This window comes from Ahaetulla prasina, chromosome 1, assembly GCF_028640845.1.
Source record: "Ahaetulla prasina isolate Xishuangbanna chromosome 1, ASM2864084v1, whole genome shotgun sequence".
Taxonomy (NCBI): Eukaryota; Metazoa; Chordata; class Lepidosauria; order Squamata; family Colubridae; genus Ahaetulla; species Ahaetulla prasina.
Window position 1 is genome coordinate 183300195 of NC_080539.1, and position 19042 is coordinate 183319236.

The 19042-nt window shown below is 39.3% G+C and overlaps 1 protein-coding gene across 2 annotated transcripts in view; it reads left to right on the forward strand.

Moving 5' to 3' along the window:
- The window catches only part of COL4A2 (collagen type IV alpha 2 chain), a 217425-nt gene that overhangs the window by 154729 nt on the left and 43654 nt on the right, over positions 1-19042 (forward strand). For both annotated transcript variants that reach the window (XM_058184419.1, XM_058184418.1), the window contains exons 16-24: positions 1543-1587; positions 2119-2172; positions 3756-3822; positions 3960-4064; positions 12496-12651; positions 13723-13815; positions 16691-16854; positions 18767-18839; positions 18938-19035. In XM_058184419.1, coding sequence (XP_058040402.1) covers positions 1543-1587; positions 2119-2172; positions 3756-3822; positions 3960-4064; positions 12496-12651; positions 13723-13815; positions 16691-16854; positions 18767-18839; positions 18938-19035 — 855 coding nt within the window. The remainder of the gene's footprint in view (positions 1-1542; positions 1588-2118; positions 2173-3755; positions 3823-3959; positions 4065-12495; positions 12652-13722; positions 13816-16690; positions 16855-18766; positions 18840-18937; positions 19036-19042) is intronic.

Sequence of the window (19042 nt, forward strand, 5' to 3'; positions counted from 1 at the left end):
TCTTCCAGGCACCTTCTCGGCTCTTCCAGGCAGCCTCCAGCGGACGAAATCAAGCGGCGTCTCTCCTCCCACCTTCAGACGCAGACTCCATTCACTCCCATTCTGAAAATGGGAGGCGGCAATGCAACAGGAGGAGGAGGAGGCGGGCAGAGGAAAGATGCTGCTTGACGTCTGTAACACCCACTCCCCCGCCTCCTCCTCCTCCTCCTCCTCTTGCATTGCCGCCTCCCATGTTCAGAATGGGAGTGAATGGAGTCTGCATCTGAAGGTGGGATTTTAAAAAAATATATTTAAAAAATCGGGACTTTTTTGAAATGCGGGACGCGGGATAAATTATTAAAAAGAGGGACTGTCCCGCCAAAAGCGGGACGTCTGGTCACCTTAAGTCTGAGGCAAGCACTAAGTAAGGACTACTTACTTACCCTATTCATATTTTGGTTGGATTTTCTTGTTGTTTTGCACATATTCTGAGAGTCTGTTCTGATAATTCTGGGAATCATATTTATCATCAGAAAGGAATATCCTCAAGTGAAACTGATAGGGAGTTTTGACTATTTCTCCTTTTCTAGTAGTAAGCATCTCATTCAAGCCACTTAATTTCCTGGGTAAAGGAAGCATTTGTAGATTTTTGTTGGAGGCACACAGTAATCTACATCATGTGAAACAGTAGTCAGTTGCTTTAGCCAAAATGTACCGTATTTTAGTGAGTGTTTAAACCTCTGGTAGATGAAAGTATGGGAGCTAGACATTGGAAAGTTGAGCAGACAGTGGTTTGAAAAATCAAGATAGTCTTTCTTGGACTCTTTGTGACTAAATGAAAATATTTGTGAGGTTTTCTTGGCAACCATAGAATGATTTGTCATTGTGTCTTCTGGTTTTGTTTATTTATTTGTGGGTATAAATTCTATAATCAGTGTCAGGTGTTTGGTGGTAAAAGATGGAATTCACATTCAAAGCTAAGGCATCTGTCATTTCAGTCTCCTTTGTTCATTGTCATAGTCATCAAAAATATCAGGCCGATGGTCATTTTTAACATTTGGGGGTTCATAGATATTTGAAATATATCCCAATATCCCTCATAATGTAGTTAGGATAAAGTAAGCAGGTATCATTGATATAACCATTCCTATTTAATGTTCTTTTCTTTTAAAATCTAGTTGGGATAATTTAGTTTAATTCACAATAGAATAAAATTGGATCTCCAGTACTGTATATTCATGTAAGCATAAATGTGCATAGGATGTATGTATAAAATTTCTGTCAAATCACCCTATGAATTTCCAAAATTTTTACCTGATAGTGATAGACCATATTGATACATTTTTGGTGAGTTTAGTCTGTACACATGTAATGTAGCCCCCACAGATAGGCATTCAGATGATAGCCATGAAGTATTGAAAAGTGTCATTTCATTCTTCATATTGTATATGAAATTGAGCCTTTTAAATCTTATTCTTTGTAAAGTTTAATTTCCATTAAATCTTTTTAAAGGAATTGATAATAAATATTTAATAACATGGTTCTGTTTGTTAATGTTTATAGGGTTTGCCAGGAATCAATGGCCTAAAAGGAGCTGAAGGAGATGTGGTAAGTATGAAGTCCCAGAATCAGGCTGCTTTTTAAAAAGAAAGATAACTTAAGGACATTTTAAAAGGAAAATCGCCTCTTTCTCCTTATAGCCACCGTGCACTGAGAAATGCCTCTTACAAACCAGGAGAACTGATGGGAAAAAAAGGAAGACCAGCCCTAAATGAGCAGCAGATAAGATCAGTAAAAAGTATCAGAGGAGGCATGCCCAAAAAAGACTATAAAAGCAGTTAACGAATAGAAGGAGGAGGGATCACATAGTAAATAGTAGGTCTCACTCAACAAAAGAATGAAGTTTGATAAAACGTTGACCTTACTTTCCAATTTCATCAGTTATTTTAAAGTAGGGATAGGGGTAGTATATTTCCCCGGATCAACTATGTCCTCAATCTCACCAAGTCCACCTACCTGGTCTTACTCAGTTCTGGTTCTGAGCACTCTCACTGCTGTAATGCAGAATAAGGAACAGAAGCAGGCATGTGGGGTTCAGTTAAAAGAAATCTTGCTATTTTTTTTTTATCTTTGTTTCAGGGTCTCCCAGGAAATTATGGAATCCAGGGCATTCCTGGTCAGAAAGGGATGATGGTAATTGCTCTTCATTGTATGTTAAACCCTCAAATAACTACATTGTAGGCAGGTTACAAGAAATATATAAAACAATAATTAATTGGTTTCCATATACAGCAACCTTACTGACTGAGATACATTATTATACAGACTGATCCATTTCAAGTTGAAGTTTGTTTGTTTTTAATATCACCCCAAGCATCATTTTCACAAAATCTAAGCTTGCCATTTTATAATTTTCCCTTGGATGATCGCCCCACTCCATGCTTCCTTCCTTGTAATATGCCAGCCATTGTCCTAATGCAAGAAAGGATTATCCATATCTCTACTACTTTTCTTTGCCTTTACTGACAATGGTGGCCTTCAGTTGGGTGTGTGAATGTTTGTCCGTTGAGAGTTACTAAGCAAGTATCATTCAAGGTCAGATCAATTGAACAGCATCAGATATGGCAAAATGCCAAATGGCCTGTTCTCCATTCTTGAAACAAGTCTGAACAGACCCCGTATAAGTGTGTTAGAAGAAGGGGACAACAGAGGACGAGATGTTAGGTATGTAGGCTTATTAAATATAAACATGAATATGCTAGATTACCTGGTATAAGAGTTACCTGGTGGCAAGATGGGTGGCCAATATGTTTAATAAATAAAATATTATTTGCTTAATATTATGTAGGCCCCATTTTTTTCCTCACTATCATTTTTAGCCTTTCTTCCAGCATTTGTCAGGGTTCCAAGTAACACCCCTAATGAAAGAAGAAGACTCCGAGACTTGAAATTCCTGAAAGCTCCATTTTATTAGGCATGTCATACTGGCACATCCAGGAAAACCCGAATCTGAAAGTTTCTAGGTTTTCCCCACCCAAGTGAAAGTTCAAGTCCCTGCCCAGCACCCACATGTCCATCACATAATCCAATCCTGCACCATCCAAACTGGAGATATCTCCCAGTCACCTGACTCCAGGAGCCAGGGCAGTGCGTCCTTGACTCTCTGAGAAAGGAATGTTATTTTGACTATATATCTCAAATACTCCATACAATTCCCTCTCCTATTTTCCCACAGTAGAAAATGTGGCAGGCCTAAAGGCCCAACATAAAATATGTCTTCCAGGCCTGACAGCAATTTTGCTTAATTTAATTATGGCTTCTAGTTCCTCCTTTATGGCCTTGCTTGCAAATCTTACATATTTATTATTAAGGAAAGGACATGGTATGACTTAAACAATGACCAATTGTAGCTGGTGTCGCTCTACTTATAAACTAAGATTCTGAAATCTAAAGCTTGAATAATGTTGAAGTGGCCAAGCAAGAATAAATTGGCAAAATTGATGGGTGAAGATAAGAAACTGGGTAAAACAATGTAGCATGGTATTATTGTAATATAAGTAGTGTTCACTTATTATGGGGATATTTTAACCTACATGTGAAGAGTAAAAAATGAAGAAATATTACATTAACTGATAAGAATAAAATGCAGTCTTACGGAAATTATTGGGTCTGTGGCAAAGTGAAGGTTTTTCACGCCTTATTTTCTCATTCATAATGAAATTAGTTGATTTTCAAGTATGTACTAAATTGGCTTAACTAAATTTGCATTTCTGTAGGGAGAACCTGGAGATAAAGGAATTCGAGGGCCACCAGGTCGCGCACAACATCCCACACTTATAAAAGGTCCTACTTTTATACCTTTTGAATATTGCTATGTTGCTTAGCAGTTTTTGGGAAATTGTTAAATATATTAATGTGAGATAATCTGGAGTTATCCTTATGTAGCTGAAGTTTAAACTATAAATTCGGGGTTTTTCCAGGTGTACCTGGTGACCGGGGAATGGATGGCATTCCAGGCCCCGAGGGAGAGAGAGGAGCCAAAGGCAGTCCTGGCCCACCTGGTGCAGAAGGTGCATCATTTGATGGTAATTTTCTATCCCTCTGATATAGCGCATTGATTCTGGAGAAATATATTCATTTTTCTCCAGTCTATAATAATTGAACATTCCTCATAATGTCATTATAAATGCTAATGTGGCTTGGCTGATTTCCTTGGATCTCTGCAGCTGTTTATACAATCCAGGCACATTTTCATAACAAAATGAAAATGGGGGCGAGTTATTGGCCCCAAAGGAGGGAGTGCGCAACTTGGGTGTTCTCCTGGATGCACGGCTGTCGTTTGAAGATCATTTGGCGGCCGTCTCCAGGAGAGCCTTTCACCAGGTTCGCCTGGTTCACCAGTTGCGCCCCTTCCTTGATCGGGATGCCCTATGCACAGTCACTCATGCTCTTGTTACCTCCTGCCTGGATTATTGCAATGCTCTCTACATGGGGCTCCCCTTGAGATGCACTCGGAGGCTTCAGTTGGTCCAGAATGCAGCTGCGCGGGTGATAGAGGGAGTCTCACGTAGTTCCCATGTGACACCTCTCCTGCGCAGACTGCACTGGCTTCCTGTTGCCTTTCGGGTGCATTTCAAGGTTTTGGTTACCACCTTCAAAGCGCTCCATGGCTTGGGACCTGGGTACTTACGGGACCGCCTGCTGTTACCTCATGCCTCCCACCGACCCATATGCTCACACAGAGAGGGCCTTCTCAGGGTGCCGTCCGCCAGACAATGTCGGCTGGCGGCCCCCAGGGGAAGATCCTTCTCTGTGGGGGCCCCTACTCTTTGGAATGAACTTCCCCCTGGTTTACATCAAATACCTGACCTTCGGACTTTTCGCCACGAACTGAAAACTTATCTGTTTGTTCGTGCGGGGCTTTCTTAAATTGTCGAGTTTTAAATTTTAAATTTCTTTTTAGTTTAACTTGGGGTTTTTTAGATTTTTAACTATTTTAATTTCGGCCACACTGTATAATAAGTTTTTAAAATTTATTTTAACTGTACATTGTTTGTTTTTTACTTTGGCTGTACACCGCCCTGAGTCCTTCGGGAGAAGGGCGGTTTATAAATCTAATAAAATAAATAAATAAATAAATAAATAAATGCTTCTTTTTCACTGCTTTGAAAAGATTGTATGTGGACTGTGCTGTTTTGAAGATAAAGATTAATTAGAGAAATCAGTGATCTTGGCAATAACCCAGTAAGCATGCAATTGTAGCTCTTTTCAGCACTGCGACTCTACCATCATCTTCACCGTCCATAATATTAAAGTCTAATGTTTGAAATCTGTGGCGGAGGGGCATGAAAAAAAAGGGAGCAATTATTAGTTTTATAACTATAATGAAAGAAGATTTATTTACAAGAAATATTTTAAAGAGATAGTTGAAGCCTAATGTTTAACTAGCAATATCCTGTAAGAAGGCGAGTCAGCAAACGTGTGCTTTCCAGGACCTCAATGTCCATCATTCTGTTCATTGCTCTGTCCCTCAGCCTTCTCTGGTCATTCACACATCTGCCTCTACTCACCCAGCTCAGTTCACCTTTGTTGCTGTGTCGCACATCTGCCCCCCACCCCCCGCCGTGGTCACTGACTCGCTCACTTGCCTGGATCAGCTTGCCTCCACCATCACTGGCCCACATGGTGCCCCCCTTTGGTCACTGGCTCACCTCTGTACCTGGCATGGTCAGACTCTGCTGCGTCCTGGTCATCTGATCCCCCTCTAGCCTCTGGCTTGTTCCCTTGATTGACATGGTCAGCTTCTGCCACTCTTGGATCATCTGGAAACAAAAGTGGAAGGAAATGGCCTCAGATTAGCAATCTCTTAAAACAAGAAGCAGACAGGTGAAGAAGGGGAATAAATCCTTTATCTCCTGCTACTCTTTGTGGTCTAAAATTCATGAGGTACTAAAAAGTTGTTGCCATTGAATTTGCACTTCTAACACAACTCAGTTATAATGATATGTGTAAAGGATATCTTTAAGTAGTTCACTTCAAATATTTAAAGACTTCTATGTATATCTGATTTATTAAACTACTTTTAGCAACACTAACAGAATAACAGAGTTGGAAGGGATCTTGAAGGTCTTCTAGTCCAACCACCTGCTCAATCAGAAGATTCTATACCATTTCAGATAAATGACTGTCCAGTCTCTTTTTAAAAGCCTCCAGTGATAGAGCACACACAACTTCTGAAGGCAAGCTGAGAATAATGATAACACTGAGTGGTATGGAGACATTGTTTGGTCGACTGGTGTATCTAAGCTTTAGATACTGTGGAAATCTCTATTGGTATCACTGGACAACAAAATTTTGCTTCCTGAAGACTTTTTGGGTGTATCTTATAGATTTTTGGCTGCTAAACCTTAATCTATCATGTTTTATAGAAAACTTCTGTTTTTGTGATTTTGAATGTATATTTTAAGTTTACTCATTTTTGCTTGCATTAAAAAATGCTTTGTGTAGCTCATGCATGTCTAGGACATATTGCATAATATTTGTGAAACTGGGGATAGACATGCTAGGCTGGCTGGATGCTGCACCTCCATAGGCATGCTAGGCTGGCTGGACGCTGCCTGGAAAGGCTATTAAAGCAGCTCGCATGCACAGATGCTATTCATTTTGTTGGTATCAGTTTCCATGAATTTTGATGTAATTGTTTCAAGGCATAGCATTGTACATGTAATTTACATAACAAGTAAACTAGTTATAAACTTATTATAAGATGATTGGTGACAGCAGAAATATCTCACCAATGTCGGAACAGCCGTGATACACTCCGCTATAAGCCTCAAAGACGCACCCTGACTAGGCTTGTTAAGAAAGCGTAGGAACTGTACTTTGGTTGTAAGATTGGTGACCGGGATAAAGCCTGGCTTCCTTACATTTGTTGTACAAAATGATCTTAGAACTTGGCTCAGGGGAACTCAGAAGTCAATGCTGTTTGCTGTTCCAATCATATGGTGAGAACAGAAGGATCCTGTGATAACTACTTCTGTCTGACTAACGTTGCTGGTTTCTCTGCTAAAAATATGAAATCGATTAAATATTCCAATCTGCCTTCAGCCATGAGACCAGTGTTACATGACAACAATCTTTCAGTACTGAAGCCACCAGAGAAATGGAACTTAGATGAAACAGACAAAGATGCTGCAGTGCACCAGCCAGGCATGGACAGTGACAATGATCCAGATTTTGAACTGTGTATGTCTGGTGAGTCACATCTCATAACACAGTCAGAATTAAAGGACCTGATCAGGGATTTAGATTTATCAAAATCAAAAGCAGAACTATTGAGTTCAAGACTGCAAGGATGCTGTTTGATATCAACAGGTAAGAAAAATTTTTAGCACAGGTTGATGGCCTCGTTTTCTATACTAACATTAACAGTTTGTTCCCAACTTTGGATTGCAAGGATGACCCACTAGAGTGGTGTCTCTTTATTGATTCATCAGTGTTAAGCCTCAAGGCTATCTTGTTACACAATGGCAATTTATATCCTTCAGTGCCTGTTCACTATGCTGCGCACATGCATACAAAAACATGAACTGTTATTGAAGCACATCCAGTACACCAAGTACAACTGGAATACCTACGGCGATCCAAAAGTAGCAGCTCTGTGGCTTGAAATGCAGCTCTGATATACCAAGTATCATTGTTACATATACAAATGAGACAGCTGTGCAAGAGAGTCACATTACTTTAAAAAGAAATGGTCATACTAAAAGAATTTGGTTCCAGGACAGAAAAATGTGATACAGGAATCACTTGTTGACACAACAAATATATTTTTGTCTCTGTTAAACATAAAACTCAGACTGATGAAAAATTTTGTGAAAGCAATAATAAGGAAGATTAAGGTTTTTGTTATTTGAGGTAGGTATTTTCAAGAATAACTGATGCCAAAATTAAGGAAAGTATTTTTGTTGGTACACCGATCAGATACTTCATAAATGGCAAGTGGTTCACAGATCTGTTAGTGGGGCCAGAGAAAATAATTCAAGAATATCAGAGATAATTTTCTTGGCATCTACAGAACACCAAATGACATTCAGCTGATTGACAAACTTCTTACAGCATACAAGACCATGAAGTAAAAAAAAAAAAAAAGGACCGTGAAGAAAAAATATGTTGGTGATTGGACTCACTTCTTAAAGGAACACTATCAGTAATTTGTAGAAGAGTTTAATCTTCGAGGATAGGATGTTGTCTCCAAGGTGCAAAGATCAAAGATGTGACAAGCTTACCAAAATAATCAAGCTCACTGATTATTATCCTTTTCTCCTTTCATTTGGGAGAAATGATACAATAAAACTTGAAAATAATATCAAAGAACTATGAGCAATTAGGCTGGAAAGCTGAAGAGGTAGGAGCACACGTGGTGGTCTTCTATACTTTCAACAGAAGGTCACCATCCAATGAGGGATGTAGGTAATGTAAACCATGGTCTAGGAATCATGGCTCATGATTCAGCTACTAGAAATAGCTGAAGTTAATCACAGCTCGAGGAATGAGAGCTTTTGAGAGAAATTTGGATTCCTAGACCATGGTTTACATTAACTACAAGAAGGGCTTTTGACTAAACCTCAAAAGAACTGGGACGCATGTTTAGAAAACAATTGACTCAGTTCATCTGAAGGGCTTTAAACTAAAATTGGAAGGAAAGGAAGACCATCTTTAGGGCCTAACCCCAAGCATAAACTTCAAGTCAGTCAATCAGACAATTAGGAAGGGAGTGATGAGAAGAAATGGGAACTCAGATATAAAACAGGAGATAAGGGAAGCAAATGCAAGGTCAGTCAAAAAGGAATGAGATGCCTATACATTAATGCTCAAAGTATGAGGAACAAACAAGATGAACTTTTGAAGGCAGGTACAATATTGTTGCCATTATTGAAAGATGGTGGGATGGAACACATCCTGATATCAACTGAGAGACAAACTCTGCAACTAGTGGGAGAATAAATAGGTTCCTGATGTGAGTAGCTGACAACTTTGTCGTCCAAAAGGTAGAGGAGGGAACTAGAAGGTAATCTATAGTGGACTTAATTCTTACTAGTAGGGATGAAATGATAGAAGGGGTAGAAATTGTAGAAGGGGAAGAGTGACCATATCATACTAGAAGTCAACATTATGTAGACACTAGTAATCAAACTAAGCCAAACTAGGGTTTTAGACTTTAAGAAAGTTGAGTTCAACAAGCTTAAGACAGAGATTAGGAAAGATTCCATGAATAGAAATCCTAAAGGGAAAAACAAGTCAAAATGCTTGGGAAATTCTGAAAAATGAAATTATAAAAGCACAATAAAACACAATAATCCAGAGAATAAGAGACCCCAGATAAAACCATGATGGTGCAGAAAGAACTCTCTGACAAACTGAGGGACAAAAAGGACAAATATGAAAATGGAAATGAAAAACACATAACTAGAACAGAATTCCAGCAAATATCCCAAATCTGCAAGGATGGTGTCAGGGAGCTAAGACCCAGAATGAACTAAGGCTTGTGACAAATGCAAAAAATACCCCAAAAATATTTATTTCAATATCTAAAGAATAAGAAGAAAGTCAAGGAAATTATTTGGCCACTAATGAGAAATAATGGGAAGAAGGTGACATGCATCAGGGAGAAAGTGGAACTGCTTAATTCCTTCTTTGCAACTGTCTTCATAGAAAAGGGAAAAAATAGTTCAACCTATGGAAAGCAACAAGTGGGAATGCAAGTCATACTAGGCAAGAAATGGTAAGAAAACTTGGATCCCCTCTAGATGAGTTCAAATTTTTAGGACCAGATGGTTTATATCCCACGTTTCTGAAGGAGCTAGCAGATACAATCTTGGAAACATTGAACAAATATTTCAGAACTCTGAAGCACAGGGGAATTATCAGAGCGCTGGAAAAGAGCTGATTGTGGTTGCAATCTTCCAAAAGGGGAAAACAGTAGATCCAAGAAACTATAGACCAACCAGCCTGACATTAATACATGAAAAAATCCTGGGAAAGATCATCAAGAAGTGGATTTATGAGCAGCTAGAAGTGAACAAAGCAATTACTAGAAGCCAGCATGGGTTTGTCAAAATCAGATCATGGCAGATAAACCTAATTTCCTTTTTTGATAAAGTGACTAAATTAACGGACCAGGGAAATGCTGTGGACATAATTATTTAGACTTCAGTAAGTCATTTGACAAAGTAGGCTACAACTTACAATACATCTTGGCAAGATTTAACAATATGGGATAGACAGTACCACCACCAGATAGATTTGCAATTGGCTGAGTGCAATTGGCATCAGCCTGTAGTCCTCAATTGAACTGCATCTACATGGAGGGAAGCATGCTGTGGGGTACCTCAAGATTTTGTCTCAGACTCAGTACTCTTCAACATTTTTACAAATGATCTAGATGAGAGGATAAAAGGAAAACTTATCAAATTTGCAGATGACACCAAGCTGGAAAAAACTGCTATCACTTTGGAAGATAAACTCAAGATTCAGAAGGATCTTGGGCCCTTCAGAAGATGTAGTTCAGCAGTGAGAAAACTAACATCCTGCACTTAGCTAGGAAAAATCAGATGAACAGGTATACAGTAGGTGATGCCTGGTTCAACAGCAGTAAGTGTGAAAGGGATCTAGATATCCTTGTGGGCCAATCCTCAAGTATGAGCCAGTAGCATGTTGCAATTGCCAAAAAAGCCAATGCAGGCACAGGCTACATCAAAATGATAAGAAGTAATACTGTTTATATTGCACAAGTGAGGCCACACTTGAAACACTACCTCCAATTCTGGTTAGCATGGTACAAAAATGATGAGGCCATAGAAATAAGGGGTCTGGAGCAAGGGTGAAATCCACCAGGTTCTGATAGGTTCTGAAGAACCGATAGCAGAAATTTTGAGTAGTTCGGAGAACCAGCAAATGCCACCTCTGGATGGCCCCAGAGTGGGGAGGGAATGGAGATTTTGCAGTATCCTTCCCCTGGAGTGGGGTGGGAATGGAGATTTTGCAGTATCCTTCCCCTACCACACCCACCAAGTCACGCCCACAGAACCGGTAGTAAAAAAAATTGCATTTCACCACTGGTCTGGAGGCTAAATTGTACCATGAACCATTAAGGAAACTAGATCTGTCTGGCCTAACAAAGAAAAAAATTATGGGTGACATGATAGCTGTCTTCTGGTACTTCAGGGCCTGTAACAGAGAAGAGGATGTGACAAACATGATGAATGGTTTCAACAGGACATTGCCACGGTGGTAAAACAGTATCAGGGTAACTGGAATCTATCAGTGCTGCTGACTATTGTTGGACACTGCAGCGAGATGCATTGGACACTGAGTGCAAAGGAAAATCATTTTAACTGTTGAACTCATGTAGAATGTCAGAAACATTATGCAATTAAATACATTATAGTCAGTAAAAGTTAATTTCCTATTTCTCCTATTGTTAAATTATATTTGTGTTTGGTTTGAAAGGGTCTATCATAATCACCAAAAGTCTTTCAGGAAGCAAAATCTTTGAAAAATTTATTGTCCAATATATATTTGTTGTCCAGAATACATTCAGTGGCTGAATGGGGAGGAAAAATTTAGATTAATCTCCTATACATTTGTTAAATTTGATGGCATCAGATAACATCAGCCACAGTAGTGACACTTGAAGGGGTCATCTACCTCTGAAGGAGTTGGTCTGCAACGAGGATCTTCCTGGGCTTGTGGCTCCTACTCCTAGCAGCAAATGGAAGCTGTAGCCAGTGGAGCCCATGCCCAGCTTCAGAAGGAGTGACAGTTGCTGCTCTATCTGGTTCATGAAGGTGATTCTACTTTTATTAACTCAGGACCTCACCACTGCACTGCAGTACTAAAATGAACTTTATTTGAGGCTATCTTTAGAATGATTCAGATGTTGCAGCTAGTTTAAAATGCGGTAGAAAACTACTTGTCAGGGAGACAGTGTCTGCTTTGCAGTCAATGCTTTGGTTGTCAATAAGCCTCTAAAGCCAAATCAAATCGTTAAACTCTTACATAACATTGCACTGGGCTATGTTAGAGATCACTTTGTCTGGAAAAATACAGTCCATCATATCCAGGCATCAAGGGAGGCCCAGATTCCAACCTACACAAGAAGTCAAGGGGTGGAAAGATCAGGAAAGAAGTATTTTGGGTTGTGGCCCTCACATTATCAAATGCTACATTAGCAAAAATGCTGCCATTAGAAAGTGTATATGGGAACATACCAGAATTGTTCTGTTTCAGCTGGACTTACCAGTGATCTGGGACTGTTTTTTTATTCTGTTTTGTTTTCTTTTTTAAGAAAAAGAATACTTTTTCTTAATAATAAGTTATTATACATATGATAATTTATTTATTGTTTTGTTCATTTTAATAGTGAGAGATTCTGTACTGGTTTGCTTTTCATTTGTATTTTTTCATCTTTGGCCTTCTGAAAGTCATACAGAGCCACTTTCTTCCCCATTCCAGATGTTTCGGAGGGAAGAGGTTTTCCTGGAGAAATGGGCCCCAAAGGTTTTATTGGTGATCCTGGCTTCCCAGCTATTCATCCTGGTCCTCCTGGTTTAGATGGTGAACCAGGAACACCTGGCTTCCCTGGCTCCCCTGGCCCTCCAGGAAGTCCAGGTAAATGGAATAGATATTTATATACTGATTTTTAAATATTTAGAAAAAAAATACTTTGAGAAGTTTCCTTAATCAGGCATTTTGAAATTGAACAGCCAATGGAAATTTGAAAATTCAGGTAAATAAAAATAAATACTAAAGCAACTGTTTATTTGTGAAATAATGCCTTGCTTTATATCTTAGTCTCATTTAATTAAGGCCACAATAATCTATTATTATCAAGAATTTTATTCTGTCAGATCTGCCTCTCTTTTTCTTTTTTATCATTCTCTTCTTGTACTACTCCTTCACTGGGATAATTTTTTGATTTAAAATCTATTGTCATACACAGAGAGACACAGAGAAAGAGAGATTATGTTATGCCATGTCTGCATGTATAAGGTTAATTTTAAGATAGCCATTGTTTGACTCCTGATGATACCGTGTCTTAAATTAAAATAAGCTAACTTTCAACAGTGGTACAATTTGTAGTTAACCTGTTCCTCTTTAATCACAATCTGATTCAAAGTGCAGGTTGGATAACAGTGTTAACCAAATTACAGCTTGGCTTAATATGCCATGCAAATGAAAGTCATAAAAAACTTCCTCCCTATTGTACTAATATAACATTTGTTTAATGAGGTTGTATTGAATAACCAATGCTAGACTACTTTCACACAATTGTATATACTATCAACCATGGTTTACAAATTATAGTAGTGAGTTCACATAATATACTAAGTCAAACCAAACAAACAACATTGCAGTTTAACAGCATGTGATAAAGACTCGGTCTTCACCTGTTTAAGTAAATGAAGCAAATACTATTTTAAAAAACTTCTGCTGCTGCCTGATGACTGAAAGATGTGGGGAAAAACAACAGTGCTATTATACTCATATATGAATATTTTGAGCTGATCAAAAGAAAGAAGGATGTAAATCTCCTAATAACTAATATCGATGTTATCTCGTACATATTGATTTCAGACTTTTTCTTAAGTCTTAGCACAGACAAGCTAACCCATTAATGCTGGTACAGAACTGCATAACCATGTCAGTCTCCCTCAGTCACTCCAGTCTTCCATTTTACAGGTTATTCCATTGGACTGAAGGGATATCCAGGAGTTCAAGGTCCTGCAGGCCAGCAAGGTTATCCAGGTCCACGAGGACAAAAAGGACTGAAAGGTAAAGTTTAAAATACTGAAGTATATTGATCTATTGTCACCATAGATTTCATGCATTTAATTGGTTGTCTTAGATTTATGTTTCGGATTGGGTCCTACCATAAAGATGGCCTTCCTTCCCTTCCTGTGTTAGTTTAAAGCCTTTCAGATAAGCCAAGCCAACTGTTTTCCAAACATGTTCTTCCTGCTTCTTGTGAGGTGCAGTCCATCCTCTGCCAGAAGTCTTTGTTGTGGACAATATAGATTGTGGTCTAGGAATCCAAATTTCTTTCAATGGCACAATCCTTTAAGCCAGTGGTTTACTTATAAAATCCTCCATTCCCTCACTGGATGTTGACCTTCCATTGGAAGTAAATATGAAAACTCCTTAACATGAAAAAAAAAAAGCACTCAGCCCTGACACTCCCAACTGAAAGCAGCAAAGTGGTGTATTTTGCCTCATCATATCATTTTGATGGAAAGATCAGTGAAGATTCTATTTTGCAGAACATAAAATCCCATCTCAAATCCTCCTTGCCTTGAAAAAGTGAGGCATTTTATTTGCTTCCTTATCACAATCAAATTAACTTGTTAAGGTTTAAGATTGTAAGAGGACATATTAAAATTATTCATCTTCTATGGAAATCAATGAAATCTGTTGAGAACTGGAAATTTTCTGGTTGATTACTTTCTCCCACTGATTATAGCTAGTGTGACTTCTTTGTATTGATCTGAGTTAAAATCAATGAAAATCATCTAAAGATTTTCAGATGAAGAACACAGAGGAAGAAAGCTTGTGCAGCTAGATCCACTGTAGTGTAGGCTACATTTGGTTATTTCACAAATAGGTAGTCCTTGACTTTCAACCACAACTGGTTCTGGAATTTTGATTGATAAATGATGCAGATGTTAAACAAGTCATCATGTGACCAGACCTAATTTTATGATTAATTTTAATGTAGTTGTTAAGTGATCATTAAGTGAATCTGGCTCCCCCCCCATTGACTTTGCTTGTCAGAAGCTAACTGAGAAGGTCTACAAATTGCAATCACATGACCACAGATCACTACAACCATTGTAAATGTGAGTCAGTTCCAGGGGTGAAATACTCCCAGTTCGGACAGGATTGCTCAATCCGGCAGTGATGCCAGCGGGTGGTTCGGAGAACCAGTAGCAAAAATCCCTACCCACACCCACACCCCGCCCATGCCCAGCTGAGCTCTGAGATCATCAGAGGGTTTTTTTCTTTTAAAAGCATTTTTTTCTTCGGCCAAAAAAATGCTTTTAAAAATTAAAAAAAAGCCTCTGATGATTGCGTGGCTCAGCTGAAATAGTCAGATCCCTTTAAAGCATTTTTTTACAACCTCTTAGCTGAAGAGGTTGTAGAAAAAATGCTTTTAAGAGGTTCTGGCAATCAGGCAACTCAGCTGGGATCACCAGAGGAGCCTTTTAAAAGCATTTTTCTACAACCTCTTCGGCCGAAGAGGGTATAGAAAAAATGATTTTAAAGGCTTCTGATGATCCCAGTTGAGTTGCCTGATCGCCAGAACCTCTTAAAAGCATTTTTTACAACCTCTTTGGCCAAAGAGGTTGTAGAAAAAAATACTTTTAAAAGTAAAAAAAAGTTGGGCATGCCCACCCAGTCACATTATCCACCAGCACCAAGTCACGCCCACAGAACCGGTAGTAACAAATTTTACATTTCACCCCTGATCAGTTCCCAGACACACAACCACAATCCCTGACTGTGAGGAGGTGATGCAACAGTCATAACTTTGATGACTGATCTTAAGTCACTTTTTCAACATTGTGATAACTTTGAACCATTGTTAAATAGTCATAAATTGAGGACTACCTGTAATCTTTTATGATGCATGTAATTGTATTGCTTATAAGCTCCCTAATGATCATTTTATAAGTAAATGCTGTAAATAAATAATAAGGATAAATATAGGGTTGTGCATAGTTCAGAAATGAATGCAGCTACTTTAAAGGTCTGATTAACTTCACTAAAAGAATTTATTAAAGCAGCATCTCTTTTCAGGCTCATACAGAACTTGTTAAGACAAATGGCAGATTGCTGTGTTTGTACAAGCTGTAAAGCTTTGAAGTGCTTTCTAAATATACTAAATCATTTCAATTACTAGTGGGAGGCAGCAACAATTTATCTGGATGAATTTAAGCAAGATGTGTGGTGTGTATAAATAAATGGCTGGACTCTACACATTACAGATAAATATATATAAGGAAACCTCAGCATCCAATTCCAGAAAATTTTCTGGTAGGGGCCCTATGGATTTGAAAAGGAAACCTCTTGGCTGAAGAAAGAACATTTTTCCCATTCTAGTCTATGCTCACATAGACAGGCTTAAGTTTCCATGAGATTCCGGGTGCGTGTTGGTGAAATCTCAAGTGTGTAAAAGTGGACATTTCAATACTACGCAAAATTAAAACTCAACCCCAAGGAATTCAGAATGACACCTTTAGATAAGATGCATGGTGCTATGAAATTGTTGTGAATAAGAAGTCTATCGAGGCAAAGAGCAGGGATTTCAGTCAGCAGGCTAAATGTGACCTCCAGGCACTCCATTTGGCTCTTCTCTGGGATTTGTCATAATATTTAGATTACCAAATCAAGGCTGCAAAATTTTCAGTATCTTCCATCTAGTGGTCCTATCAGTTTTTAAACTTAGATATAGTAGCCCTGCTTTATTGGCACAATATTTGTTGTCTTCTTTGCAATATTCTTTGCAATATCTTCTTTGCAAGTACCTATGAAAGGATGTATTCAGCTGATATGGATAGCTGTAATTTTATATGAATTTTGCTAAAAACCCATGGTTGCAAGTAAATGTTACTATGCATGCACAAACACACATATGTATATATATTTGTAGGTGATACAGGAGATTGCAAATGTGTTGAACATACCGAAGGAAGAAGGGGTCCTGCAGGACAACCTGGTCCTCCAGGATTTCCTGGTCCAATAGGATATGCTGGGGAGAAAGGAGAATTAGGAGATCAAGGCTACCATGGACTTCCGGGCTTTCCTGGTAGAAAGGTATGATCTTTTTGTAATGGAATATTGTATATTTTAGAGATCAAAATATTATATAATATTTCCCCAATTTATTATGTATATTTATGCCATAAATATTTTCAAACGTGAGGTTCTTCATAAATGGACTTACGTTCTTTGCAGCAATGGAGTTTCATATGTAGATCTTTCACTTGAAAGCTCTGTTTTCCCTGTAGAAGTTCCATTAATTCTTTGGATTTATAAAAAATGTGCTACGAATCTTTTATGAGAAAAAGTCGTAAATACCAGATCCAGTTGTGAAACTAGTCAATTCATCATCTTTTCAGTGTTCAGCCTACTATAAACTTTGCATAAATTTAGTAGTTTCTTGAAGTCGTCTCTTTGCAACAGAGGACTGCACACAAGCATGCAAGCCTGCATTAATTAGACCTCTCAGCGGCTTTTGATACCATTGACCATGGTATCCTGCTGCACCGGTTGGAGAGTTTGGGAGTGGGAGGCACCGTTTATTGGTGGTTCTCCTCCTATCTCTCTGACCGGTCGCAGACGGTGTTGGCAGGGGGGCAGAGATCGACCCCGAGACGCCTCACTTGTGGGTGCCGCAGGGGTTGATTCTCTCGCCTCTCCTGTTCAACATCTATATGAAGCCGCTGGGTGAGATCATCAGTGGTTTTGGGGTGAGATACCAACTGTACGCTGATGATATGCAGCTGTACTTTTCCACCCCAGGCCACCCCAACGAAGCTATCAAAGTACTGTCCCGGTGTCTGGAAGCCGTACGGGTCTGGATGGGGAGAAACAGGCTCAAGCTCAATCCCTCCAAGACGGAGTGGCTGTGGATGCCGGCACCCCAGTACAGTCAGCTGCAGCCGCGGCTGACTGTTGGGGGCAAATCACTGGACCCGATGGAAAGGGTGCGCAACTTGGGCGTTCTCCTGGATGGGCAGCTGTCTTTTGAAGATCACCTGACGGCCGTCTCCAGGAGAGGTTTTTATCAGGTCCGCCTGATTCGCCAGTTGCGCCCCTTCCTTGACCGGGATGCCCTATGCACGGTCACTCATGTTCTCGTTACCTCTCGCTTGGATTACTGCAATGCTCTCTACATGGGGCTCCCCTTGAAGAGCACCCGGAGGCTCCAGTTGGTCCAGAATGTAGCTGCGCGGGTGATAGAGGGAGCCGCTCATGGCTCCCATGTGACACCACTCCTGCACAGGCTGCACTGGCTACCTGTGGTCTTTCGGGTGCACTTCAAGATGCTGGTTACTACCTTTAAAGCGCTCCATGGCATAGGGCCGGGCTACTTACGGGACCGCCTACTGCCACCGACTGCCTCCCACCGACCCGTGCATTCTCACAGAGAGGGACTCCTTAGGGTGCCGTCCGCCAGGCAATGTCGGCTGGTGACCCCCAGGGGAAGGGCCTTCTCTGTGGGGGCTCCCACCCTCTGGAATGAACTTCCCCCAGGACTCCGCCAACTTCCTGACCTTCAATCCTTTCGCCGCGAGACATATCTTTTTATTTGCTTAGGACTGGCGTAGGATTTTAGTTTTTAAATTGGGGTTTTATTGTTTTAATGATATTTTAATTTGGGCCAATTTAATAAGTTTTTTAAATATGATTCTTATTTTGTATTTATTCTTGTTCTATTTTACCTGGCTGTAAACTGCTCTGAGTCCTTCGGGAGAAGGGCGGTATAAAAATCCAATTAAATAAATAAATAAATAAATAAATAAATAAATAAATAAATAAATAAATAAATAAATAAATAAATAAATAAATAAATTGGGAGAAATTATATGACTTTTTTCCCTTTCGTTCCTTTTGCAACCTTCAATGCATTTTGTTCTCACGAAAGGTAACACAATCTTTTTCTTACACTTTTGCAATATGTTTTTAGAGTGATTAATTAAATTTTCTTAATATCCATCAATAGGGATTCCCTGGTGAACCTGGGCCATCTGGACCAAAGGGGATAAAAGGGGATTCCCAATATGTTACCACAAAAGGTAACAAACATCTAGATACATTTTTAAAATATAAACTAAACCACTGTGTGTATATATTGACTTCTTTTGCTACATCTCCATAAAACCATGTTTTCAAGGTGCCAAAGGAGACCCAGGAACTCCAGGAAGCCATGGAGAAGATGGTTTACCAGGCAGGAATGGCATTGATGGTTTACCAGGATTTCCTGGTCTTCGGGTAAGTC